At 38.6% G+C, this 25,268-nt stretch overlaps 5 protein-coding genes across 7 annotated transcripts; 4 read left to right on the top strand and 1 right to left on the bottom strand.

Moving 5' to 3' along the window:
* Window positions 1–2,430: 2,430 nt before the first annotated feature.
* On the top strand, window positions 2,431–7,966 carry LOC140802415 (exocyst complex component EXO70A1-like). Of its 2 annotated transcripts, none has more exons than XM_073157936.1 (12): window positions 2,431–2,743; window positions 2,846–2,941; window positions 3,041–3,246; window positions 3,543–3,797; window positions 4,470–4,608; window positions 4,683–4,895; window positions 5,841–6,046; window positions 6,651–6,851; window positions 6,932–7,031; window positions 7,133–7,230; window positions 7,312–7,458; window positions 7,550–7,966. In XM_073157936.1, the coding sequence occupies exons 1-12, from the start codon at window positions 2,585–2,587 to the stop codon at window positions 7,665–7,667; spliced, it is 1,938 nt and encodes a 645-aa protein (XP_073014037.1). In that variant the 5' UTR covers window positions 2,431–2,584; the 3' UTR covers window positions 7,668–7,966. The 2 variants fall into 2 exon arrangements, with proteins under 2 accessions (XP_073014037.1, XP_073014038.1); XM_073157937.1 differs by having other exon boundaries at window positions 2,605–2,743; window positions 2,851–2,941.
* Window positions 7,967–8,581: 615 nt separating this feature from the next.
* LOC140802310 (NDR1/HIN1-like protein 10) lies at window positions 8,582–9,690 on the top strand. The gene has a single exon (XM_073157793.1). The coding sequence runs from the start codon at window positions 8,762–8,764 to the stop codon at window positions 9,536–9,538; it is 777 nt and encodes a 258-aa protein (XP_073013894.1). The 5' UTR covers window positions 8,582–8,761; the 3' UTR covers window positions 9,539–9,690.
* A 3,284-nt stretch (window positions 9,691–12,974) lies between these two features.
* Window positions 12,975–15,527, bottom strand: LOC140802309 (putative F-box protein At3g25750). Its single transcript, XM_073157792.1, has one exon. It carries the CDS (start codon window positions 14,779–14,781, stop codon window positions 13,645–13,647), a length of 1,137 nt encoding a protein of 378 aa, XP_073013893.1. The 5' UTR covers window positions 14,782–15,527; the 3' UTR covers window positions 12,975–13,644.
* A 2,239-nt stretch (window positions 15,528–17,766) lies between these two features.
* LOC140801672 (NDR1/HIN1-like protein 1) lies at window positions 17,767–19,053 on the top strand. Of its 2 annotated transcripts, none has more exons than XM_073156894.1 (2): window positions 17,767–17,904; window positions 18,080–19,053. In XM_073156894.1, the coding sequence occupies exon 2, from the start codon at window positions 18,094–18,096 to the stop codon at window positions 18,715–18,717; it is 624 nt and encodes a 207-aa protein (XP_073012995.1). In that variant the 5' UTR covers window positions 17,767–17,904; window positions 18,080–18,093; the 3' UTR covers window positions 18,718–19,053. The 2 variants fall into 2 exon arrangements, with proteins under 2 accessions (XP_073012995.1, XP_073012996.1); XM_073156895.1 differs by having other exon boundaries at window positions 17,768–17,904; window positions 18,077–19,053.
* A 2,981-nt stretch (window positions 19,054–22,034) lies between these two features.
* LOC140802209 (NDR1/HIN1-like protein 3) lies at window positions 22,035–22,625 on the top strand. Its single transcript, XM_073157651.1, has one exon. It carries the CDS (start codon window positions 22,035–22,037, stop codon window positions 22,623–22,625), a length of 591 nt encoding a protein of 196 aa, XP_073013752.1.
* Window positions 22,626–25,268: the final 2,643 nt, after the last annotated feature.

The following is a 25,268-nucleotide window of genomic DNA, read 5'->3' on the forward strand; positions in this document are numbered from 1 at the left end:
TTTTATTATTTCCCAATTAACACTCATTTTTTCTATAATTTTTATACAACACTGTACTGTTACTTTGGTGTAACACTCTGATTTATTACTAAAATAATCTTAGACCATATTATTTTTACTTGGACACTTTAGAAATTATCCTTAATATTTTAACAGAATATTTCTTAGTTGATAACTCAGATGTCATATAACAATAAATTATAAGAGAAAAAAAAAGGAGCCGGGCGTTAATAAAACTAATACAAATTTAAGGTGTTATTTGAAATTTTGTTTTTTTTACTTTTGGCACGTGTCTTTCTGACTTGTGTCTGCGGCGCACGGTTGCTTATCCTGCCAAGTAATTTTGCTCCTCTAGTGCTATTCTCCCACTTGGATATTTGCTACGATGTGTGATATTTATTACTTAGATATTTAATTAGAGAACTTTTTAATAAACACCCTCTATTTTTACAATTTTCTTGTTAACACTCGTTTTTGAGTATTTTGTAACAATAATTATTTTCCCATAATTTTCGTTTAATCTAATTTATTTTCTTTATAACTAAATAAATTAAATAAAATACTTTGAAAAAAAATTCCAACCTTAGCCCACCATTTTAAAGTTATATAACATTCTAGTCGACTCCATCAAAGTAAAATATATTTTAAAAAAAAAATTAATCACCTTATTATATTCCCCTAAAAACTAGTTTAGGTGTATAATAAATTACGTTTAATATCTAATATAATGTTTTTTTATTGATATTCTTTTATTTGAAAATAGTTGGGTTTACTAACTCAGAATGATAATGTTGTATGAAAATTATAAGAAAATAAAAGAAAGAATATATTTATAAAATCCTCAAATACCTGTCATAATAAAAAATTAATAAAAATAGGCTTTACTTAAAAATTTCCCTTATATTCACTATAGAAAAAGTTTATATTTTTCGAGAATATATAGACAAGTGAGAATAACGTAGGACAATGTCAAATTCTCCAACACGAGCATGATCTATTTATTAAGTTAATAAAAGTATTAAGTGAGCTTAAACGGCTTGAATGGATTAGTTTTAAACAAGCTAAATTGGTTAACATGAACTTTTCGAATTTAGATTAATTATGTTCGTTATAAACAAATTTATTTGAATTATAAAATAATAATAATTTTTTTTTATGTAAATACCATGTTTTTATAAAATAATTACGATCGCTATATTCTTTAAAAATTATAATTGTTATTAGATTTTTTATTATTTCACAAATATTATAATTATTAGTTTTTTGACAGCCTAATAAATGATTATTAAAAATAATAAATAAAACACTTTTATTAATATGTTACGGTGCAAAATATTTATCATATAACTTTTTATGAAAAAAAATAAAATCCTTTTTCTTGTATCATGATATCTAAATCACGTCAGATAATTTTCAAATTATTTTAAGTACTTATATACAAGCAAAATAATTTATTTTTATCTAAATTTAATTTTAGTTATGATTAGTTAGATTTAATAGAGCATAATGATATTTTTTCGATGACAATTAAGATATTTAAAAAAAAAATTAGCGGCAATTCTATAGCAATCTCATTTGTCATAAACGAGTAGATACGTCATAAATAGATTAGAATAATATCTAAAAATATAATTTGTTTAATAATCGCACTATGCGAGATCAACTTAAATGACTCAAATCCAGTTATATTAAATCTAAACTTATTTAAAACCTTTAGACTTGTACCCAATTAATGTGTTCGATAAAAAAAATTGTCACCCATAGTCGTAGAAGTTAAGTCAGGCTACAATATAAAAGGAAGATGCAAGTTAGACATTTTTTGTATGGCTTTTATTATAGTAGTTAAGGTATATTTGTTGCATAATAAGGAAACGTGCATTAAAATAAAGAAAAAAAAGAGAGGGTATTATTTGTGTGTGAGTATCATTGTTATTATCTATTTGTATGGAAGTTTGACTGAAAGAGTATGATAAGCTAATATAATGATTACTTTACATAATTATGAAAAAAAAAAGGATTTGCTATTTTGCCAAAATAACATTTATTATCTGAGAAAATACTTTTTTTTTATGGTATTTAAAAATATTATAGAGTTCGGACCCGAGTCTAACCGACTATACCCGTTACGGACTCGGGCGAGAACAACAGCCGAGTCGTTCAAAACCCGTGTGCAGACGTGGCCCAGCCTTTGTCTGTAGAATACGGCACCGAACTCTCCTAACTCACCGACCTTTTTTGATCCACTCACCGCATCAACGTTTCTCTGCGGGAATAGGATCCGCCGTCCAAATGTGCATACTGTGATTCCAGACCGTCCATATTTCCACCCGCACGAATGGAGTATAACACTGTCCTGACCGAGGAATGGGTGAAGATTAGTAGCAGGGGCTTGTCCATGAAAAGAGCAATGCAGGGGCTTTTGTTATTAATATACGTGCTCGGTCGCCGCGGCAAACGATTCCCTCCAAAGAGTACGCTTTCTTCTTCCATCAACATAGGCGAAAGACCAGTTCGTTGATCTCTCTCTCTCTCTCTCTCTCTAGATCTCGATCTTCGAGATCGGAATCGAGGAGAAGGTGGAGCAATGGGGGTTCCGCAGGCGATCGAGTCGCTGTCGCAAAGAGCAAGCTTGCTGAGGGATTCGTTGCAGAAGAGCCAGACCAACACCGATAGTATGGTCGCCATCCTTGGATCCTTCGACCATCGCCTCTCCGCTCTCGAGGCAGCGATGCGCCCCACCCAGGTTAAATTCCTTGTTACCCTTCTCGAGTTCTCCTCGCCGATCGAAGAATCGTGATCAGCTCTTTGATGCGATCGCGGAGGTTGAGATTTGTCCGATCTGTAGGTAAGGACGCACGCGATTCGGATGGCGCACGAGAACATCGACAAGACTTTGAAGGCGGCGGAGGTCATTCTTGGTCAATTTGATCTCTCGCGCCAGGTCGGTTGCTGTCTTCCATCCCAATTTGTGTTTGAATTTCTTTGATAATTTAACATTTTTATAGCATCTGTTGTAATTTGATTGCACTATATGGAATAGGCTGAGGCTACAATATTAAGAGGACCGCATGAGGATCTAGAAAGCTATCTGGAGGCGGTTGATCTGCTGAGAGGCATTGTTCGATTTTTCACCTCAAATAAAAACTTCAAGGGCAGTGATGGGGTTCTCAACCATATCAACAATTTGCTAGCGAAGTCCATCTTGAAGCTGGAGGAGGAATTCAGGCAGATTTTAGCTAATTACAGGTTTGTTTTTATTGGTGATTGCTCTGCGTCAATTTTCTCATTATTGGCTCTCGCTTTATTTGAAATCTCACATCATGCTCATCAAGCCATGGGAAACTTCTTCGTGGAAATATGTCTGTTACTTGATTGGAGTTTGTATATATTCTTTGATGCCACAGTTTTGGGTGTGCGAGTTGCATATTATTGGGTAATTCTTCACGTGGTAGAAAAGAAGAAGAAAGAAAAAACAATTTAAGTGCGTATTTGTTTAATTTCTCTGTTCTAACAAATAAAATTTCCCTCTTTTCTGCTTTCAGCAAACCCATTGAGCCTGATCGTCTGTTTGACTGCCTTCCCAACTCTTTGCGACCGGGAGGATCACCTGGGCACCAAGTTGATAATGGTAGGAACCATCCTTCAGCAAATCACTCTGAGCATCCAGCCAAAATCTTGGAGACAACTATCTACAAAACACCAACTCTCATTCCTCCAAGGATTTTGCCTCTGCTACATGACTTAGCTCAGCAATTGATTCAAGCTGGCTACCAGCAGCAGTGTTTCAAAATTTACAGGTAAAATTTCCGGATATCTTATGTTTATCTGACTCTGCTAGAACTCTTCATCATGTTCTTCATGATGGAAAAGAACATGGCTTTCCTATTAGAAAGATGGAGGTAATTTTGGTGTTGCTTTAATGAAACTCAAATTAGGTCTCTTTTAAGAAGCAATACAAATGAACGACATGCAGATTGGAGAATTATGCAGAATAGATATAAGAATTTGAGTCATTGTGTGTTTGTTTTTATGCAAACATTTATCTGCCAATGTTCAACATTATTTAAAATTCTACATGCATGTGCATATGTGTGGTGTATCTGAGGGATTATGAGCGTAAAAAAAAAATCAACATCCATAATCTGAGGCCCAAATCTTGGCATGAGCAATATTCCATATTTATAGTGATTTATATAGTTCCTGGAAGAGAGTAAAGACAATATCTTATGCCAAGTTTATATGGAGTATGAAAGAGAGACTCAGACCTAGCATTGCATGAACCAATTTTCTTAAACATATTGTGCCGCAAACAATAGATACTGATGGTAGGAAATTCATCTTAGACTTATCTATGTCATATATGCTTCAGAACACAAATATACAGTTTCTTCATTTCTTGTTCACTCTATATTTTTACTTTATTTTTGGTGCTTATGCGGTATGTACAATTTTTTTCCCTTTGATCTCAGAGATGCTCGTGCTTCAACACTAGAATCAAGCCTTTGGAAGCTGGGAGTGGAAAAGCTCAGCAAAGATGATGTGCAGAAGATGCAATGGGAGGCACTAGAGGCCAAGATTGGAAACTGGATTCATTTTATGCGAATTGCAGTAAGAGTTTTTTTAAAATTATACCACAGAGGGTGTACTTTTGGAGTTCCAATAATTTGAGTTTTCTTGAACAGGTTAAACTGTTGTTTGCTGGAGAACGAAAAGTTTGTGATCAAATTTTTGACGGCATTAATTTCCAGAAGGACCAGTGCTTTGCTCTTGTAACAGTAAATAGTGTTGCCACACTTCTCAGTTTTGGGGAAGCAGTTGCTAAAAGCAAAAGGTCCCCTGAAAAGTTATTTGTGCTTCTTGACATGTATGAAATAATGCATGAACTACAATCTGAGGTATGCTAAAATTTTCCATCTTATGCAAATCTGAGTCTATAAAGCATCTTTTATGAAGACAACTTATATAACTTTTATTGTAAATAGTTTAACCAATTGTATGTATTAGAGTCAAATTTTGTGATTTATTAGTTTCTACGGATAACAAATTATTGTATAAGCCCTTGGAAGCAGATCATGTTGACCGGCTAGGATTATACAAAGATGTGTACTAAGAATGGTCGGAATACTAATTTCCCTAATAACTTGTCTTGTAGTCTTTGATCATGATTTTCTTGAAATCTTTACCGATTCTTCTAGGTAATGTAGCACCAATTTGGTTTTATGATGTGAATTTGTAGCTTATATGCGCTGTTTAGTCAAATTGTTCCTATTTATTTAAGGTTCATAATTCTCATTGATGAATGAATGCTTTGACGTTGACAGTTGGGTGTGCTAGAAGTTCCCTTCTTGTTCAGCTTCATTGTAGTTGACAATTATTCTATTTGTTAGATATCATATGGCATTTTTATCGGCATTAGGATCATTCTTTAGTCTTTCTGCCTATGCTCACAGGTCTAAGATACTAAAAGAAATTCCTACATTAAGCTTTTTCTCAGTCAAAAATGGTCTTCATAGAACAGTAGTTCAGAAAATTTCATTCTGGCTTTATATTCTTTTAGTGGAAGAGGTAGTGTGAAGCCTATTGTAGACTTGTAGTACCAAATATGAGAAGTCCATATTATATGTGGCATATTTAGAGAGTTCCCGATCTTCTAGTTTGCAATTTTTTTCAATATCTCAGATGCATCATGTCTGTTTTCACCTTTTTCTTATGATTTTCTGTATACCTTGAGAAACCTGCATGCATATTCTATTGATGATTTGTTGGCCTTTTGAAGCAAAAGGGCTTTTGCTTCCACAGTGAAGATTGTACTTATATGTCTTGCCTAAATTTTCTATCAGTTTGAGGTGATTTTTGAAGGCAAAGCTTGTTCTGAGATGCGTGAATCTGCACTTAGTTTAACAAAGCGGTTGGCGCAGACTGCCCAAGAAACATTTGGTGATTTTGAGGAGGCAGTTGAAAAGGATGCTTCAAAAACTACTGTTCAAGATGGAACAGTGCATCCTCTTACAAGCTATGTAATTAATTATGTGAAGTTTCTTTTCGAGTAAGTCTTGTCCTTCTCAGCTCTTATTTTAGAGAACATTTTTGCTTGACATGTTATATCACTATTTAGTTAGGATGCTGATGAGTTAAAATATCTTTCAAGTTGCTATGTCTTAGCAAGTTAGCATTGGTATTGGCTTTACGCTACTAGTTTTGATGATCTATCTTTAACAGAGATAGCTGAAAGCCTGAAACACGAGGAGGATATTGGAGATTTAATGTCTATATGTACATCATGTAATATAAGTTAAAAGAGTGTCCCATTGCAGGGCAGGCTCCTACAAATAGGGATTTGGAAAGACAAGATGTATGCAGTTTTGTTCCCATTAATCTGAACAATTGTCTAGATGACTCAAACTAGGGATCACAGGGTGCACGATAGATAACCTAAAACACTATGATACCTCTATATGTTGACTTGCTTGTACATAAGTATGTGGTGTGATTTCCCAAACATCTGTTGTGAGATACCTTGAAAGAACCAATTAAGTTTATGCAGTGTTTTCCAATTTTTGGTAGGAATCTTGAAATGCTCCAGCAACTCTAGTATCCAGACTATCTGGACAAACTCGTGCTTGCTATTTAACAAATGTATGCATATGCAGTTACCAGACAACATTGAAGCAACTATTCCAAGAGTTTGAAACTAGGAATGAAACAGATTCTCAGCTGGCGATCGTAACAATGAGGATTATGCAAGCTCTTCAAAGTAACCTAGATGGGAAATCTAAGCAGTACAGAGATCCTGCTTTGACTTACCTATTTCTCATGAACAACATCCATTATATGGTTAGATCTGTGCGTCGGTACGTTGATTGCTGTTTGGAATCTGAAATCTAGAAGATGGTGAAGGTTTAAACATCGTATGGACCATATCTTGTTTCAGGTCAGAAGCAAAAGACATACTGGGCGATGACTGGATTCAAAGACATAGAAGGATTGTGCAACAAAATGCAAATCAATATAAAAGGGTTGCTTGGGCCAAGGTAATTTGATAAATCAACCTATTCCCCTTCTTTAACTACGCTCGGCCCCTGAACTTAACTGTGTGCTTTTTCTCAAAATAAACTACCTTTATTTTCTCCAGATTCTACAGACACTTTCAGTCCAAGGTATGAATACTGGTTCATTAGGAGCCGAGGGAGGTGGCAGTAGTGGAGCTTCAAGAGCAACAATCAAGGAGCGGTCAGTAACTTGCATGATGCTCCCTTATTATGGTCAAGTGGCAAACTTATTGTAAACTTATCTTGTTCTTGTCATCATTAGGTTCAAGTCTTTCAATTTTCAGTTTGAAGAGCTCCACCAAAAGCAATCTCAATGGACAGTACCTGACCAAGAGCTGCGTGAGTCTCTGAGGCTTGCAGTCGCTGAAGTTCTATTACCGGCATACAGATCTTTCATCAAACGTTTTGGGTATGTCTGGTATTCTTAGGTGCAATTTAGATTGATGCATCAATAGTGGTATGATTGCTGTTGTCTCTAACGTGTCACTATTGCATCTCAGACCTCTGGTTGAGAACGGGAAGAACCCTCAGAAATATATCAGATACAACCCGGAAGAGCTCGACCGGCTGTTAGGTGAGTTCTTTGAGGGAAAAACATGGGCTGATCCAAAGCGCTAAGAGCTGATGAAACCAAAAATATACTTGTCCATTGTACGTAGCTTCTCACATAATCTCAACATAATATTCAGCTGTTGTAGCTAATCTTCTTCCCCCCGCCCCCTCCCCCTAGATGCCAATAATTTTACAGGTGCTTCTGTCCACATGTACCTCGTTCAATTCAAATATCTTTTGTATTCTTTTATTCATATAGCACTGTAGAATTCTGATGTCCAATGCGCTAATTGATCTGATGGGATATGTACATATGGAATGCTTTTACTGGAAGGTTTCTTTTCAGTAGTTCTTTTGTGCTCCCACTCACAGCTTCCCATTGTCTGGAAATTTGATTTATAAGAATCTTGACATATTTGTTAGTCTTGTACAGAAAGAAAAATAATTTTTTGGGCTATTCGTTTCAAAAGCTAGTGTTTACAACTAGTAATTGTACTTCAATTGCGTGGTTCACAAAGTCTGCCGTCGGTAGGGGGTGGCATTGTGGCAATCATTTTCACACCAACTGGATTCGGGCCTGTTTACTTCGTGCTCGTTCGTGCAAATCAAATTAGTTGGGATTATTTTGACCCACCTCCCAATCTCTCTCCAGTCTCCTTTTACGAATAGATTTAATTCCTATATCATCCCCTGTATACAAAAAGAATCAAAGCCTTTGCCAAATGAAATATTACCTAACCGGAACCCGCAACCAACTTGAGAAGAACGAGAGAGCGTTTCGTAATCGTGGACGAGAACAATTATTGAAGAGATGGGAAAAGGTATTAGAACAACCACGAGGTTAAGTAAAGTAATAGATAACAACCTTTATTCCTTTCCAACAAAGTTGATAGACACTCTTCTTTATTCTCTACCGTCGAAACGGTTCTATCCAACAACTCGTTTATAAACAAGAGTTATTCTATTTACTTATTCGAGAATATCAAAAAAATCCCGCTAAATAACTCAAACCTTTATTTCTCATCAAAACGGATTTCTCTCAATTTTTACTCTCTCTCTCTCTCTCTCCTCTTATTTCCTTCTTCCAGCTTAATTGCGGTATTCGCCTCTCTTCTCTATACGCGCTTTTCTATTCTCTCTCCCCTTCCTCCTCTTCATCAATGTCTTCCACGAGCGATCCAAAACCCCCAATAGTGACCGGCTACCCCGCCCACAACGGCGGGGCAGCGACCTCCGCCTCCGGTGTTGCTTACCCCTACCCAGCTCCGCCGCCCCACGCCGCCCCTTACTACCCGGTCTCCGCTCCTCCTCCCTACTACCCCCCTCCCCCTCCTCCTTATGGTAACCGCAACACCGCCTTCCTCCGCCGCTTACTTGCCTTCGCCGTCGCGTTCTTCCTAATCCTCGGCGCCGCCACCCTTCTCCTCTGGCTCATCCTCCGCCCCCGCCTCCCCCAGTTCTCCGTTTCTTCCGCCTCCGTCTCCTCCTTCAACCTCTCCTCCGCCTCCTCCCTCCTCTCCGCCGATTTCGACCTAACCCTAACCGCCCGAAATCCTAACAAGAAGCTCGGCGTCCACTACGACTCCATCTCCGCCAGGATCTTCTACCGCGGCGACTCCATCGCGGAAACTTATCTCCCGCCTTTCTACCAATCCAAGAGAAACGTCTCCACCGTCCACGCCCGGCTCGTCGCAATGGGGGAGTACGTCGGCGCCGATGCCGTTAAGGGGATCGAATCGGATCGGGGCAATGGGAACGGTGTCGTCAGGTTTCAGTTTAGGGTTTTCTCATGGGTGGTCTTCAATTCCGGGGGTTGGCGGACGAGGCGGCACGCGATGAGGGTGTCCTGTGATGATGTATCGATCGGGTTTAATAGCTCGAAGGCCATGGCAGGATCGATGACCGGAGCGCCGAAGCAATGCCGGGTTGATATGTGAAGTAAGTGTATGGAAATTTTTACTCTTATTTAACGATTAGTGGTAATGCGTATGGGTGTGATTTTGTGACTATCTCTGGATGCTTACTAATGTGGTGACATCTGATTTCTATTAACTCTAGATTCTAACATGACTGCTCGCAAATTGGTTTATCTCTTTCCAACTCATTGCATTGTTTGCATGATTTGGTAATCTGTGCTGGTCCTAGATTATTTTAATGCAATAATGTCTTTCTTTTGCCTTGTTCTATCTGTATTGTGGTGTGAGAGTAAGGGAATCGCAGGCAGGTAAAAATGTTGTCAAGATGATCCATTCCATTGACGAGAAATTTAGAATCTTCATCTTGTTATATCCACCCGCCAGTTCATATGTCCCATAACTGTGTTTGAATATGGTTTTATGTTGAATGACATGTATCGAGTATTAGATCTTTGCTATTAGATGAAACATTTTCTATTTTGGAGTTCCAGTCAGGCGACCTGTGTACCCTATTGTGATTCAACTGTACCACTGTGCATGGCCATGACTCATGAAATCCTTCCACCATAGTGGCCTAGCACAAGGGCATGTGCCGTTTCTGGAACTCCATGATGTGGTCTTGATAAAATCGATATTTAATGAATTATGACACTTGGTGATGGGGTTTTCTTCTTTTGTTTGATTTGTTTGGACCCTCGAATGTCAAATTTTCTAGTACTCACAAAGGATATGAGAAATCGCCACTTGAAAAGGATATAGTATTTATGTATTTTCTAGGTGCATGTGCAAGTATTTGGGGATGCCTAATAGAATGTATAATAAACTATAGGTCTTGTTAAGTTATTTGATGTATTTCTTAAAATTCATGCTAGATCTTATTTCAGATATCCATGTGTTAGATGTGCTTTGGACCAAATGCAGATTTATTAGGATCAGGATTTAGTGGTTTATAGTTAGACAAAGTTTCTTACATCTCCGTAATGACTGCGAAGGATACCAGAAATGACACTGCAGCTTATAAGTTGAAAACTTGCAATTTTTTGGGTGCCAAATGAGATCGAAAGTGACTTGGATAGATAGATAGACACACACACACACATATATATATATAGATATATGATATATCCAAGTGATCAAAATGGTAAATCTGACAAATTATGAACTTTCTATGTGCGATAGGTTAGAAAATTACTACATTGCAAGACACCGGTGGTTTTGATGAGGGTAGGAGGATTGAACTAGAAGAGTGATTGCAGATTGAGAATTGAGGATTTACTGAATGTTGATCCAAATTTAGCATTCCAATTTCTCAGTTACCCTACTAGATTCTTTTCTTGCTTTGGAAGAATAGTCGATTAGTAGCTTAAACTAATGAAGTGAAAGAGGATAGGTGGATGAGTACTAGTTAGCAATCATCAGGTAGCAGTTTAGTTGCTGAACCAGCTTGGTGGAGAGCTAGCAGCCAAGCACTACTTGGCATATTTGTCCATTTTGAGCTGGCACTGGCACTGGCACTGGCACTGGCACGACTCGATTGATGATAATGTGTCCCATTAGATGAGTTGCTCTTCTCTTATTGCCAAAGTCTCCTTGTTGATCTGTTAGTCTTAAATGAGCCTACAACATGTCAATGCAATTTCACACGTGAAGATGCATAAGTTGTAAGCTGAAAGATAGTGTTGTCAAAACCAAGATGCAGAGATAAAAAAAAGAAGGAAAATTTTACATCGGTACAGACTTTATAGTGTGCCATGCATCTAATGTCAAGTGGCAAACTTTCAGCCAGCCTGAATTGTTTGGTGTATCAAAAGAGGTTAGGATAAGTACTATGAGAGCTAGTTATTTGATGTTATCAGGGCTTGTTAGTTCGTTAAAACCACGTCTTGTTGCTGTAATTTGGATCCTGAGTTTCTCTTGGCTCTGAAGAATTGATTATTTTATCAAGTGGCTTAAGAGGTGCCCACCTGAAAGGTAGGTAGATATTATTAAGCACAAGTATCACCTTCCAACAGCGAGGACAGACTACCATGATATCGTCAGTACCAAATCCACCGCACACTGGACATAATAGAAATCTCACTCTGGTTAACAGGACAAATAATAACAATGGAAGTACCAGCAAAAGCAGTGAGTAATGGGTAACTTTCGGAGAGCTTGATAAAAGTTGCTTTCTCTTCACATTTTGTTTGCGTCTCTTCTAATTTTGTTGCGAGTAGTGGACAAAGGTGATTCTCTAGGTTTGGCTTAAATCCGTCAAGAGTTAACTGAGCTAAAAGGAGGAAGAATAAGTCAGAGAAACAAGAGAAAACGATGCAAAATTCCAAATTCACTCTTCACTTTAACAAGCTTATGCATAAACGAACCATCCCCAGCTTTCAGGATGACTCTTCCCTCTAAGCTTAGGTCTCTACCGAACCATGTCTATGTGTGCCATAAGCCACCTCCTGCTTATGTCTGTACATTTACCGTCAGGTACCCAGGTTTCAATTTTAAGCATGGCCCAGCTCTATACCTGCAGAACAAAGGCAACAGCACTTTATTAGTTACAAAGACATTGTAACAGATGGTAAACTAGGAAATAAATTAAGGAAGAAAAAAAAACATAAAGAAGCAAACTAAGGAAAATAATACAACAAAATTGTCTGAGGGGCACCTGCACCATCTATCTTATTTATGTGTCGCTTTTAACTGCAGAGGGTTTAGGAAAGACTAAGCATCATTCTAGTATTCAGATCACACTTTGTACCAGGCTTGAGATTTTCGAAACTAAAGATGCTGCAGCCTGCCAGAACCTACATTAGCTTGTCATGCATTCAAGCACTACTATTAGGCATTAGCATCTGGCAGGCTGCAACACTACTATGGGGTTCAAAGTTCAAAGTTCAAACTGAATGAATGTTTTAAAAAAGACGTGTCATTTAAAATTTTCCCTTAAATTAATTTTGGCCGTCCAGTATACCATTTAAGGAATCTAGCCCGTCCATATACAGTTGGAATTAAACTAGCGCAATCCTTTTTATAAGTCCTCACACTAATCTCTATGCCAACATTATTATACGGTTCGGTATGTTTATTAAAATTTCAGATATTTACAGCGGGAGCTTTTCATCTAATCCTTTTCGTCCCTCCTTAATCCCATCAAACTATCCTCTCCTCTTCTTCTCCAGACGATCGGAGATCTCGAATCTCTCGAACAAATCCATGCCCAAATCATCAAATCTGAGTTCCCACACACCCTTCTCCAGCCTGTGCCAATATCATGGATCTCAAACTAGGAATGAAGATCCATGGTTGCAGTACTAAGAATGGTTTCAACTTAGATCTAGTTGTGACTACTGCAATTGTGGATACGCATGTAAAGTGTGATTGTATAGTAGAGGCTCAACAATATCTTTGATGATATGCCAGATAGAAACGTAATATCATGGAATGCTATGATCAACACATTTGGGCTCCATGGTCAAGGAAAGGATGCATTAGAATGGTTCAAATTAATGCAGCTTAATGGTGTGCAACCAAATAGCAGCACATTTGTTTCAGCGATCTCTGCCTGTGGTCATGCAGGAATGGTGGTGGAGGGTCTGAAATGCTTGGAGTCCATGAACAATGAGGATATTCTTGCTCCCGAGACAAAACATTATGCTTGTGCTGTTGATGTCTCTGGGCGTGCAGGCCGTCTCAGAGAAGCTCATGACTTCATAAAGAGAATGCCTATCGAGACAGATGATGGTGTGTGGGGCTCACTGCTTGGTACCTGTAGAATTCACAAAGACATGAAGCTTGGAAAGATAGCTGCATTGAAGGCTCCTGAGCTTAATAAGCCAGAAGAACCAGGGCATTACATTCATACATCAATTGTCTATCAGGCACGCATTTGAAGTTTCAATGTGATTTTCAAAACAGAAAGTACTGTTATTCATAACCATTGCAGTTTCTCAAACCATGCATAACCAAAGATTGCTATTTGCAGAGCTCCTCTCTGAGGTGCTCAAATCATGAATGTTATGATTTCTGATGCCCAAGCAACAGTAGTTCAATCTTCTTCCAAGTATCTTAATGCTGAATATTGTTCTGAGTTATATTAGCTACTAAAAACCGACAACTTATGTTGGCCGTGGCTTGTGATATCACCAGAGAAAGGGTGGTACCCACATCGGCGGAGAATATGTCGATTGTGATACTCCAGTGTAATGTTTTTCGATACTATTGTCTGCCAAACTATACACTCCCATATCATGTCCTCTTCCTACAATTTCATCAGAATATTCGTGACAGATATCATCAGCAAAATAGATGCAGTTGGGGCGACATCCAATAAGCTCAGAAGCTACCACTGAAATCGAAGTGTTAAGTCCAAGAAACAGCGAATCATCGCCCAGATTCTCCATCCTCTCCCACTTTCGTGTGCTCATGTCTAGTCTGTAGACACAAAACCGTACCGTTCTATATCGTTCCGGTGCCGCTTTTTCCAGCGACGATTCTAACGTTCGGATAACTTGCAGCAACTCTCCGGACGACTCTACTAAGTACCTCTTGTCAAAGTGATAGTGGTCGGGAGAAGATGCGATCTTCTTCACAAGTTGTCTCCGAAAATCCAACGCCACGACAGCGCCGTAATGGTTGACGAGGTAGAATTGACCTTTGTAGAAGGTGGCGTCGAAGTAAGGCCACCAATTGCAAAGTATCTTGGTCCAACCACGGGTACGTGGACTTGTAAAAGCCAGCCTCCATCCCATATCATACAAGGCCACGGCGAAGAAGTTGGGGTTCTTGAGATTGAGAGGGCTCTTGGAAGATATCGATACGCATATCTTTCTTATGACGGAGATACGCTTAAATTCCGGCGAAAAATTGCCCATGGGAGAGATGAAGGTCCCAATGGAAGGGAGGGCGATGGTAGCTTTGATAAAAGGGTTTACAAGGTGGACTTCCGAGTCCTTACCTACGGTGGCAACCCAACCTCCAGGGCAGCCGAAACAGAGTCTCTCGCGAGCCTCAGGCATCATGAACCTGTAGATCTTGTCCTCGGAGTGGCTGTAAAAGCGGCGGAATTTACTCTTTGGCGAGGTCTCGGCCATCATCAACCAAGGCATGTGCCGTGTCTTACAGTAGTTGTTCTTTGTGACAGCAGAATGCCATGATCTGCACACAGCGCCAAACCTCACGAAGTCCTCCGCATTGGGGAGCACCTTCGTTACAGAGATCAGCAACTCATTGGGGAGGGAGGACCAACTTCCAGAGCTGTAGGAATTACAAGGAGCCATCACAGCAATTCCTTCAACTTTTGATCTCCCCTAGCTTCTTGTGATTCCAAGGGGATGGGATGCTGTCCCTCCTTTATATAATATCATATAGCTGGGGAACATCCAACGTACGACTACAATTCGATCTCTTCTTCCTTCTTCAATTCGTAAATCCCATCAAACCATCCTTCTCCGACTAGAACTCGAATTCGTAATCCCGTCAAACCATCCTTCTCTTCTTCTCCGGAGGATAGGAGATCTCGAATCTCTCAAACAAATCCATGCCCAGATCATCAAATCCCAGTTCCCACACGCCCTTCAAATCCAAACTAACCTCGTTACTCTTTACTCTCCCCTCAACCAAATGGATTTCGCCGAGTTGGGTTTTGAGAGGATCCCATCCAAAGCGCCATTCATTTGGAACATGATGCTTCGAGGTTATGTTGTCCACAAAGACATTGGAACGTGTATATTGCATTAAAACATTCATTCACAAAGACATTAAGCTTGGAAAGATAGCTGCATTGAAGGCTCAAGAGGCCAGAAGTTGAGATGCACATTTTGATATTACTATATATGCAATGCCGCCGATTACAATAGTACTAATCAATTCAACAAACTCCCTGTATCTCCATCTGAGTATTATGTAATTTAATATGTCAAAACTTATAAAGAAAATAAAATTTGCTAGCTGTTGAGAGATGCACATTTTGATATTACATTGGAACATTTCTTAAATACTGCATGCATAATCTTGGTGTTCTTCTCATAGCAATCTTTTCTAAGTCAAATTTAAGCATAATTAACAGGCATCGTATCAGCTAAAGTTTTTTTTTTTTTTAAAAAAAAGTGAATTTATATCCTGTTACAGGAGAGTAGCTACTGCAGACATTTCTTCATTTTCTGCCTTTGTTTTCCATTAATCTAACGTGCTTGATGTTGCATATTGAACCTCATCACTCTGATATGTTTAATTCTTTTTAACTTTTTATCCTCCATGGATCTCAGGAGAAGTGATTATGATAAGCACTCAGTTTGTAAATATGCGAATAGGTTTTTAGTTGTTCAAACAAGTGAATATATTTCCTGTAGGGAAAGCACACTTTACCTTGAGCTCCATAGTTTCCATATTTTGCACTTGGGAAATATCATCTTGGAATTTGGCCTCTTCTCTCCTCAGTCGACTTATATTGACTTCTCTACTCCCATCAACATCCTAGTTCATTTCTTTTTTTCTTTTTCTTTCAATGTCCTTTCCAGTCTTTTTTCTTGAAAAAAAATATATAATTAGGCTTTTAGCCCACTACTCCCAGAAATTAATAATTCTTTTCCTATGGGGTTGTTACCGGTGATTATTACTATTACTATTTTTTTTTTAATTCTTTGGGAAAGCAAACTGATTGAGATATGTTCTGGTATCTGTCATCTTCCTTCCTCTCTCCACACACACACACACACAGCATACCTCTGATTCTTAAAGATTCTTTATATCTTCTCCAGTTTGGCTATTTGTGGAGCCCTTTATAGTGATGATATTATTGCATGTTTATGTTCAGTGGAAAGAAAAATTAAATTTATTATCCAAATCAGACTCCTTAGCTTTGGGATATATATATATATACAGTCAGTCAGCCATCATGAAGGTTCGTTCCACCTTCCATTTTGTCCATAAATGTAAGGTCTGGATTTCTAATTGTCATCTATTCTTCAAGAATTCTTCATTAATTTTCTCTCTAAACTCTAGTACTAAGAACATAATTAAGTAACACCCTTCTTTTATTATAAAAGGTTGAATTTTTGTCTTTTTTGATATCCATTCAATTAAAATGGATATCAGCATAAATCGTATGGACATTTAATTAACATTTTGAACCAAATAGTTGTTTTAAAATATATCTTAACGCAGTATTTGTCATTAAAAGTAAATCTCTTGCTCTCCTTTCCGGCAGTTTTTTCTACGGCAAAAATCTTAGATGTCTCAGTTTTCTTTTTCCAAACATGCCAAAAGAACAAAGGAGAGGGAAGTAGAAAAATAAAAATAAAAAGAAAGAATGGATAAGTGATGCTAAAAGTGCCTTTACTCTGTTTTTTTTTTCTTCTATGCTCTGTTACTTTTAAAAAAAAAAAATTGTTAGCAATGATGGATTTGAATTCTTTCTTGAAGGCATCACGGGCATAAAATTCAGTTCCCCTCTCATAGAAGCAATCTCCTTTTTCATGCTATTACTAATTAACTACTGGAAAAGTAATTAAATAATCATGTGGCTAACTACAGGTCTAATGGGTGTTATAATTAGGGGGAGGGGTACAAGGAGATGCTGTTCAAGGTAATGGATGGTGGAGAAATCGTGGATGGCCAAAGGTGATTATGCCTCATGGGCTGCTGAAAGTGGACAAATGGTGGTTAAGATGTCAACGTAATGGAGAGAGTTTAGGGTAGGACGGTGCTTTCCCACTGCTCCTCCTCCTCCTCCCCCATTTCCTAAGGGCCCCCACCCCCTTATTCCCTTATTCCTGACTAAAAGTAATTGGGATTAGGAATAAGGAATAGTAGTGGACTTCTTCTTCTTCTTCTTTTGTCTTCAATAACACTGTGTGGATGATGGTTTGTGCCGTCTCTCTCCAACCTTATCTTTTCCTCTCTACCTTCCAGTATGGCCCAATAATTGAAAATGGTATAATAGAAAACTTATGCTGTAGTAGATCGACTACTGCCTTGGCCATGTGGGCCGGAGACTATAACACACCATTGCCACCTAATAAAGCATCGTCATTTTAGTACGTACTATAATTCTCATGCCGTATTTATTTAATTTAATTTATATAAATTGGGAGGAGTTGAGTCAGTGAGTGCGAGTTACGTAACATCAAGGTTGACGCGACTCGGACCACCTCCCCCCTCTCTACGCATCGCTCCCTCGTTCTTTTCCACCTCTGCAGGACGGTCTCGATGGCGACGTTGCAGCGCCCGCGCCATCTTAGACATTTCGTCATACAGCTCTCCTTCACGGTCTTTATTTTTTTATACCCAACTTCTTAACCACCACCCCCCGATAGTGGGTTCCCTTCGCTTTATATTCTCACGAAGCACAGAGGCATTAAGAATAATAAATGAAATAAACGGATCATATACGGTGTGAAATGGTAAAAGAATCCAAATAAAAACGAAATTTTACTCTTCTCTCTCTCTCTCTCTCTCTCTCTCTCTCTCTCTCTCTCTCTCTATATATATATATATATATATATGCATATATCCTTTTATTTGATTTCCTCTTCTTCCTCTTGCTCTCTAGTATCAATAATAACTCCATTCCAGCAGGCACGACCGTCGGGATGACGAAGGACTGCGGCAACCACGGGGAGTGCGAGCGGCGGAAGAGGGTCCGGCAGGCGTGTGCCTTCTTCCTCTTCATCGTCATCGTCATCCTCCTCATCGTCCTGATCGTGTGGCTCACCCTCCGACCTACGAAACCCAAGTTCTATTTGCAGGACGCCACGGTGATCTCCATCAATCTCACCACCCCGACCCTCCTCACCACCTCTCTCCAGGTCACCATCTCCTCCCGCAACCCCAACGACCGCATCGGCATCTACTACAACCGCCTCGACATCTACGCCGCCTACAAGAACCAGCAGATCACCGTCCCCAACGCCATCCCCCCCATCTATCAGGGCCACAACGACGTCGTCGTCTGGTCCCCCTACCTCTCCGGCATCGACGTCCCCGTCGCCCCCTACGTCGCCAACTCCCTCCTCCAGGATTGCTCCGCCAACTTCCTCCTCATCCACGTCAAGCTCGACGGCCGGGTCCGGTGGAAGGTCGGCAGCTGGATCTCCGGAAAGTACCACCTCTTCGTCAGCTGCCCCGCGTTCCTCTCCGTTCAGGGCGGCAGGGGCGACGGCGTCGTCCCCTCCCTCAAGTTCCAGCAGATGTCGGCCTGCACCGTCGACGTCTAATCATGCCACCACAGCTAAGGCCTCAGATCTCAAAGTAAGTCTCCACCATGGAGATGTATATTAATTCGGTAACGAGATATTACTAGTATTATTATTTATCGAGTAGAAAAATATCTATATATAAGAGAATTGGAAATATATATATATTCCACTTGTAATAATTTAGTTTCAAGTTAACTGTGGATTAATTTTGCAATATGGTTGGTACTATTAGTTGGATCTTGCGTGGTGTGAGATCCAAGATTTCGAGAGATGTGGCGGAATCGCGTTGGTGGGATTAATGTGGAAATTAAGCATCTAATATTCATGTGGATGTGGAGATGGTTGAAGTCAAAAGTTTTTTTATTAATTTATTTCTTCTTCTTTTTGTTATAAAAAAAAAAAAAAAAAAAAACTTAACCATTCTTTTTAGGTGGACGTCTCTTTCAGTAGTAATTGCTACGTCGCTCTCTTTCCACCGTGTTGATATGAGTGGGAGATTGGATTCTTCCTCCACTAGTAACAACCTTATACGTTATTCTTTTAATTTCATCCTCTTTCACACCCTTCCATGCCCATGCTTGCGGTCTGTGTTTAATTTAGATATTTTTAATTCGATCCTGCTCGAGGTTTAAATGAAGAATGTTATCTTCCATCATCTAAATAATGTGTGACATTGTTATTTCTGATGGTCTCGTCATGACCATATATCTATTTGATCATAGCTTGGTAACTAAGTGGAGGATCCACCACACCAGAAGATCCCCTAAAGCAGCCAAGAGTTTTAGATCATGTTGATCTATAGATATTAATCTGGTAGCCTTTTTAGGTAAAGTTACAATTCTTGCTAAGTACGACACCAAGTAGGAATTCGATTCGTGCCAAGGACCCACTCTCCCACCACCATAACAAGATTTGTACTCTTCTGGGAGTTGGGAGGTCGATTTAATGGGGCTTTCTCTCCGTATATAAATTAGACATATAAATAGATTATCCTATAAAGAATAGGTTATAAATGGACGCACATATGCACAATTCATTTTAATCTTTTTAACCAAAAAGTTGTGTACTTACAAACGCTTAAACCTATTAGTATGTCTATACTACTGTTTTACAGTGGTGGTGGGCATAATTTAGCTTTCAGCTTCAAACGACATCTCAATAAATAGTTGAATGGCTTAATAACGAATCAAAAGTACATGCATTATTTTCCTCAAATAAAGTGAAGAAAGGAATCTAGGGCTGGAATCTAGGATAGGTAGTGAGTCCATTCTATCAACTCTGGCTATATTTTTCATGACTAAGGAGGTCATGGATTCGACTTCAACCCCATAATATTGTGGAGAAATTATTTGATGGTTTGGTGGCTTAGCTCGATTCGATTAATGACTCGATAGTGCAATTGGTTTGAAGGAACAGCTCGGCAACACAATGATTTAAAAAAGTCTCAGTGACGTTTAGTTCAGAGCAATTGTTCGACAGCGCATATGACTTGAAGCCTAGATTATGCAGCTAAATATTAAGTGAGATCTCTAGATCTATGAAGAATTTGCTCTTTGTTCAGTTCATATCTAGCCTTTAGGCTCATAAATAATAATAAAAAAGACCCATCTTTATTTATTACATGAGACGAATGTTAAAGATTTCTAGCAAACAAAACAATGAAAATTTTTAAAATACATAAGCATAAAATTTTTGACTCATTTCGACAATAGATTACATGCTTTTACAATTCTAATCATTCTTAAAAAATGATATAAAGAGTTGTATGATTTGAATGCCTTTCAATCTAGAAAGGATTTGATTTTTGCTCAGTCTATATCTAGCCTTCGGACTCATAAATAATTAAAAAAAAGACCTATCTTTACTAATTACATGAAACGAATGTTAAAAATTTCTAGCAAACAAAACAATAAAAAAAAATTTAAATACAAAAGCATAAATTATTTTACTCATTTCGACAATAGATTACATGCTTTTACAATTCTAACCGTTCTTAAAAAAATGATACAAAGAGTTGTATGATTTGAGTGAGCACAATAGAATTCATCTAATTATCCTAATCGATTTGTTGAGAGCATTTGATGATGCATCTCAATAAAGTATTGAAATAGTTTAGTCAAAGAGAATCATCAGTTTAAATTCGCAGCAAATCTCTTTTGTTATGATAATAACAATAAATTTACATCAATACTCTCTCTTTAAAGCAAGAATGGTACGAATAAGAGACTTTGTATTCTCTATCTCAAGGAGTAAGAAACACTAAAGTAAAACATATTGTGGAAGACATTGGGAATCAATTTGATGTTATATATACCATGTCCTGTTTTATTGTTAATTCCACTTTTCATTATTCCATCCCAAGCCTCATAATTAATACAAGCATCACCTTGGCATTATATTTATTTTCTAAATATTTTTAGGCCTAACTTGTACCAGCTACTTATCTATGGGATGAGATAATAATTAATGATTCCCTTGTTCTCCCCACTTCACCAATTACTCTAATCATGCCTTTAAAAAATATGCATGAATTAACGTTGCCTCATGTGCAACTAATTGTTATTGGTTTTCTAAGGGATAATATACCAAACATTCATATAACTTCTATTTATGACTCATAATGTAACCCCTCCTAATCTTTTTGTATTTCAAATCACTACAAATCTAACTCACACTAACTGCCCTCTCCCAAACTGCAATATTATTTATAGGCATTCAAGAAGCCAAGTTATCAAATGCGTTCAATTTAAGGGTGCATTTGAGCTATATATATATATATATATATATACCACTGCTTTCTTTTCTTAAGTTAGACTTAGAAAGTTGACAACATAGAGATAGTTATAATATTTATAAATATCTTACCCCAGATGTCGTAAACGAAAAGGCTAAAAAAAACTAAAATACCTCCTAAGAGAGTAAATATATTTTGGCAAACTAAAATTTCTTTTTCTCTTTCTTATAAATATAAGGGCAAATATGTATATAGCTGCTTATGTATATTTTATGAATAAAAAAAATAAACATAATTTAGCAAAAAAATATGTGAAAAAAATAATAGTTAAATGTAATGTCGCCCCCAAATATTTATTATATATTTTTTGACTTGACTTATACAACCAAAATATTAGAGAGAGAGACCAAAACAGAGGAGTTGGACCAATTCAAACCTCTTCTTCAAAGAAGAAGCTGCAAACGATCCTTCCTCCCTCTCTCTTCTTCTTCTTCTTCTTCTTCTTCTTCTTCTTCTTCTTCTTCTTCTTCTTCTTATTCTTCTTCTCATCTCTTCCTTAAAGAAAGAAAGAAAGAAAGAAAGAAAGAAAGAAAGAAAGAAAATGGCTTCCTCTTCCGGCGACTGCTGCTGCAATCTCTGTTGCAAGTTGGTCAAGCTCATCTTCTCCGTCGGTTTGAGCATCTTCATATTCTGGCTCATCTTTCGCCCCCACGAGATCCGCGCCAATGTGGACACGGCCAGCCTTCCCCAATTCGCCTTCTCCAACGCCACCGGCGCCTTGGACTACGTCCTCCTCCTCGACCTCAGCTTCCGCAACCCTAACCGCCGGATAGGAGTCTACTACGACCGCCTCGAGGCGACCGCCTACTACGCCGACGCATCCCTCGGCGGCCCCAACGACACGCTCCCCGCCTTCTTCCAGCACACCAAGACCACCACCGTCGTCCACGTGGCGTTCCAAGGCAAATCGACCAGCCTGACCTCCTCGTCGGCGCCGGAGGCCTACGCTAAAGAGAGGACCGATGGCTACTTTAATTTGGATGTCAAGCTGAATGGCAAGTTGAGGTACAAAGTTTGGTTCGTCAAGGTGCACGGGTTTAGGCCTAAGATTGACTGCGTCCTGAGGATTCCGGCGCCGACCAATCGGAACTCGCCCCAATTCGAGGGTACCAAATGCCACGTCAAGTATTGATGATAGAATTTTGATGGAATTGAAATCATTGTGGATTTTTTTTTAATTTTATTTTCGTTAATTTTAAGAACCTGGCACATGTGATGGTTGGCGGGATGATTGATTAAATTGGCTTAAATAAATTTGTGGGATAATTATTTATTTTGGTCCCTTTTTTAGTTTGACGATCGAAGCCGCATTGACTTGCTCGAACTTGGAAGTCGTCGGCTTCGTCTTCGTCTTCATCTTCGTGCTCACAACTCACAACGTGGATGATTTCTCCAACGCCACAAGCAAAGCCGATGGCTTATTTTAGAGGTTAAGAAGCTTTGGGTGCGGCGCGGATTCTCTACAGGCCAAGTAGTAGTAGATATTTGCTCCAGCCTGGGGAAAAGCACGTGGCAGACTTAGCTTATAAAATCAGTTACCGCACTTTACTTTATTTTGTATTAATATAATATTTAAAATTACTGAAAAATACTTATATTATATTTGTTAGACAATAACCCACGGGAGAGAAAATAAGATTTTTTTTTTTAAAATAACAACACGTCACTTTTCTACTTCTACATCTGATCAAATGGGGTGGATTTGGACCATTCGATGAGCATAAGTATAATGGAAATTTATTTTTTTTAAAAGACAGTATAATTTACTTTTAATTAAGTGCCAGATTATTTGTAATTCCATCCCTCTATTTTATTTTTATTGCCTCAAAACATCCTGCTATTAGTTTAATAATTTATCGTGTAAATAAGTTGAAGTAACTAATACCCCAACCTCGACTCTTCTCGGGGATTAAATGCTACGATGGGGTACAAGGTTAGGTTCGTTAAGGTGGTTAGTTTTAAGCTTAGATTTGACTACATGCTGAGAATTCCGGCGCTGACTAATGGAACCGGCGCCGTATTCGCTCCGATCACCGTTGCTCTGTTCACTTGGTTTCTTTTTCTCCTTTTATTATTACTTTAATATGTTTTAAAGAAGTTATGAGTTATCTCAAATAATATTTATGCGGATAAAGATAAGGAAACTTCTTGGGCCTCGGCCCATTTCCATGTCAGTGAACTCCAAGCCTACTTTTTGTAAAGGATTCAATGATTCAATGGAGGAGGGAAGTGATGATACAAATTAAAGCAAAAACTACAAGAAGAAGATTAAAAAGAAAAAGAGAATTGTGTCAGTTACTTTTAAAAGACCAAAAAAAAAAAAAAAAGGCAATGACTGTCGTTAATTGTTCTATTCAAAGTTCCATATCACAATATTTCCTTCTGATGAAAAGTATTGGAAATTTCTATTTCTGCGAATTTTGAAAATGTTTGGAAAATATAAGCTCAAAAATAGGAAAGAGCATTTAATATCTAGAAGGATATTAATTACTTCACGAGTTAATTCCTAGCTACTCCGACCAACTACTCCTACAATAAATTTCATTTCGTTAAAAAGGCCTAATTAATTTAAAAGTACACTATATTTCTTTGGTTCCTTGTAGTAAAAGCCAAGGAATTAAGAGCAATGACAAGGTTCTAATAGTAAAACTAACTGAGAACACTAATTTCCATCTTCCGGTCGGATCGGGAACTTACGAGCACTTCCTCCACCGCGCGCAGCGGAGACGACGACGGCGTGTAGAAGGGCGTTTCCGACTCCAAGTCATCGTCGCCGCCGGATTCCGCCTCCTCCTCCTCGATCGTGTACAAAACCCTAGACGGCCCGAGGTACATTGTTCGCCACGACGCCAGATCGCCGTCCTCCTCCTCCTCCTCCGCAGCCGCCTGCGGCGGCGGAGGCTTAGCGGACGGAGTGATAGCGGCGACGGCCGGCTCGACTCGGGAGCGATTTTTACCGCAGAGGAAGCGGCCGCCGGCGATCTCTGGATCCGCGGGTCGGGAGCTGCGGAGGTGGCGTCGGCGGAGGAGGAAGAGGAGCTCGGCTGCGAGGGCGAGGAGGGAGAAGGAGAAGACGAGGAGAAGGGCGAAGCCGAGCTTGGTGAGGCCTCTCATGTCGCAAGAGTGGAAGGAGAAGAAGGAGAAAAAGAAAAATTGAATATCAAAGAAAAGAAAGGGGTAAAATGGAAATGTTTGGCTGGTGATTTTGGGCTTCGCACTGAGGCGTGGAGCTTGGAGGAGTCGGTTTAAATGAGGGGTCGGTGAAGGCACAGTACGACATCGCCGTACCCGTTACCGGCTATAGCCTGTTTAAGAACGCCACTAAATAATTTTCTTCTTAAATAAACTTCAATCTTCGTTACTGTACTTGTGATTCTGGCATACTAAAATTATATATATATTTTTCATATATATCTTTTAAACTATCAAATTATTAAATAATTTTTCTAATAATTATTATTTAGAAATTATAATCTGCTTTCATTATCGTGTAGCAGTACCAAATTTATCAGAAGTTATAAAATGTAGAACAATATATACGATATATTATTCTTGAGATGCACGTAATAATCGAGATAAGATGTCTGCTGTTACAAGTTATCTCATCGTAGGGAAAGTAAATCTATAACCACTCCAACTATCACTGTCTTCGATAACTTTATCCGAGAGCTATTATTTCTACCCGTTGAGACGAACAAGAGACAAAAACATTCAAATCCACGTGGCCCGCACACGTGATCTTAGTGATCATATATATAGCTCCTGTTCTTATTTT

Source organism: Typha latifolia, chromosome 15 (assembly GCF_019914945.1).
Source record: "Typha latifolia isolate L0001 chromosome 15, TyphaL0001v2, whole genome shotgun sequence".
Lineage (NCBI taxonomy): Eukaryota > Viridiplantae > Streptophyta > Magnoliopsida > Poales > Typhaceae > Typha > Typha latifolia.

Bases quoted from the DNA above. Each gene is read 5' to 3' on its own strand.
- LOC140802415 (XM_073157936.1), top strand. From the start codon at position 2,585: ATGGGGGTTCCGCAGGCGATCGAGTCGCTGTCGCAAAGAGCAAGCTTG. The intron at 4,896-5,840 runs GTATGCTAAAAT...ATTTTCTATCAG, and splicing joins TGCATGAACTACAATCTGAG to TTTGAGGTGATTTTTGAAGG. The intron at 7,459-7,549 runs GTATGTCTGGTA...ATTGCATCTCAG, and splicing joins TCTTTCATCAAACGTTTTGG to ACCTCTGGTTGAGAACGGGA.
- LOC140802310 (XM_073157793.1), top strand. From the start codon at position 8,762: ATGTCTTCCACGAGCGATCCAAAACCCCCAATAGTGACCGGCTACCCC.
- LOC140802309 (XM_073157792.1), bottom strand. From the start codon at position 14,781: ATGGCTCCTTGTAATTCCTACAGCTCTGGAAGTTGGTCCTCCCTCCCC.
- LOC140801672 (XM_073156894.1), top strand. From the start codon at position 18,094: ATGACGAAGGACTGCGGCAACCACGGGGAGTGCGAGCGGCGGAAGAGG.
- LOC140802209 (XM_073157651.1), top strand. From the start codon at position 22,035: ATGGCTTCCTCTTCCGGCGACTGCTGCTGCAATCTCTGTTGCAAGTTG.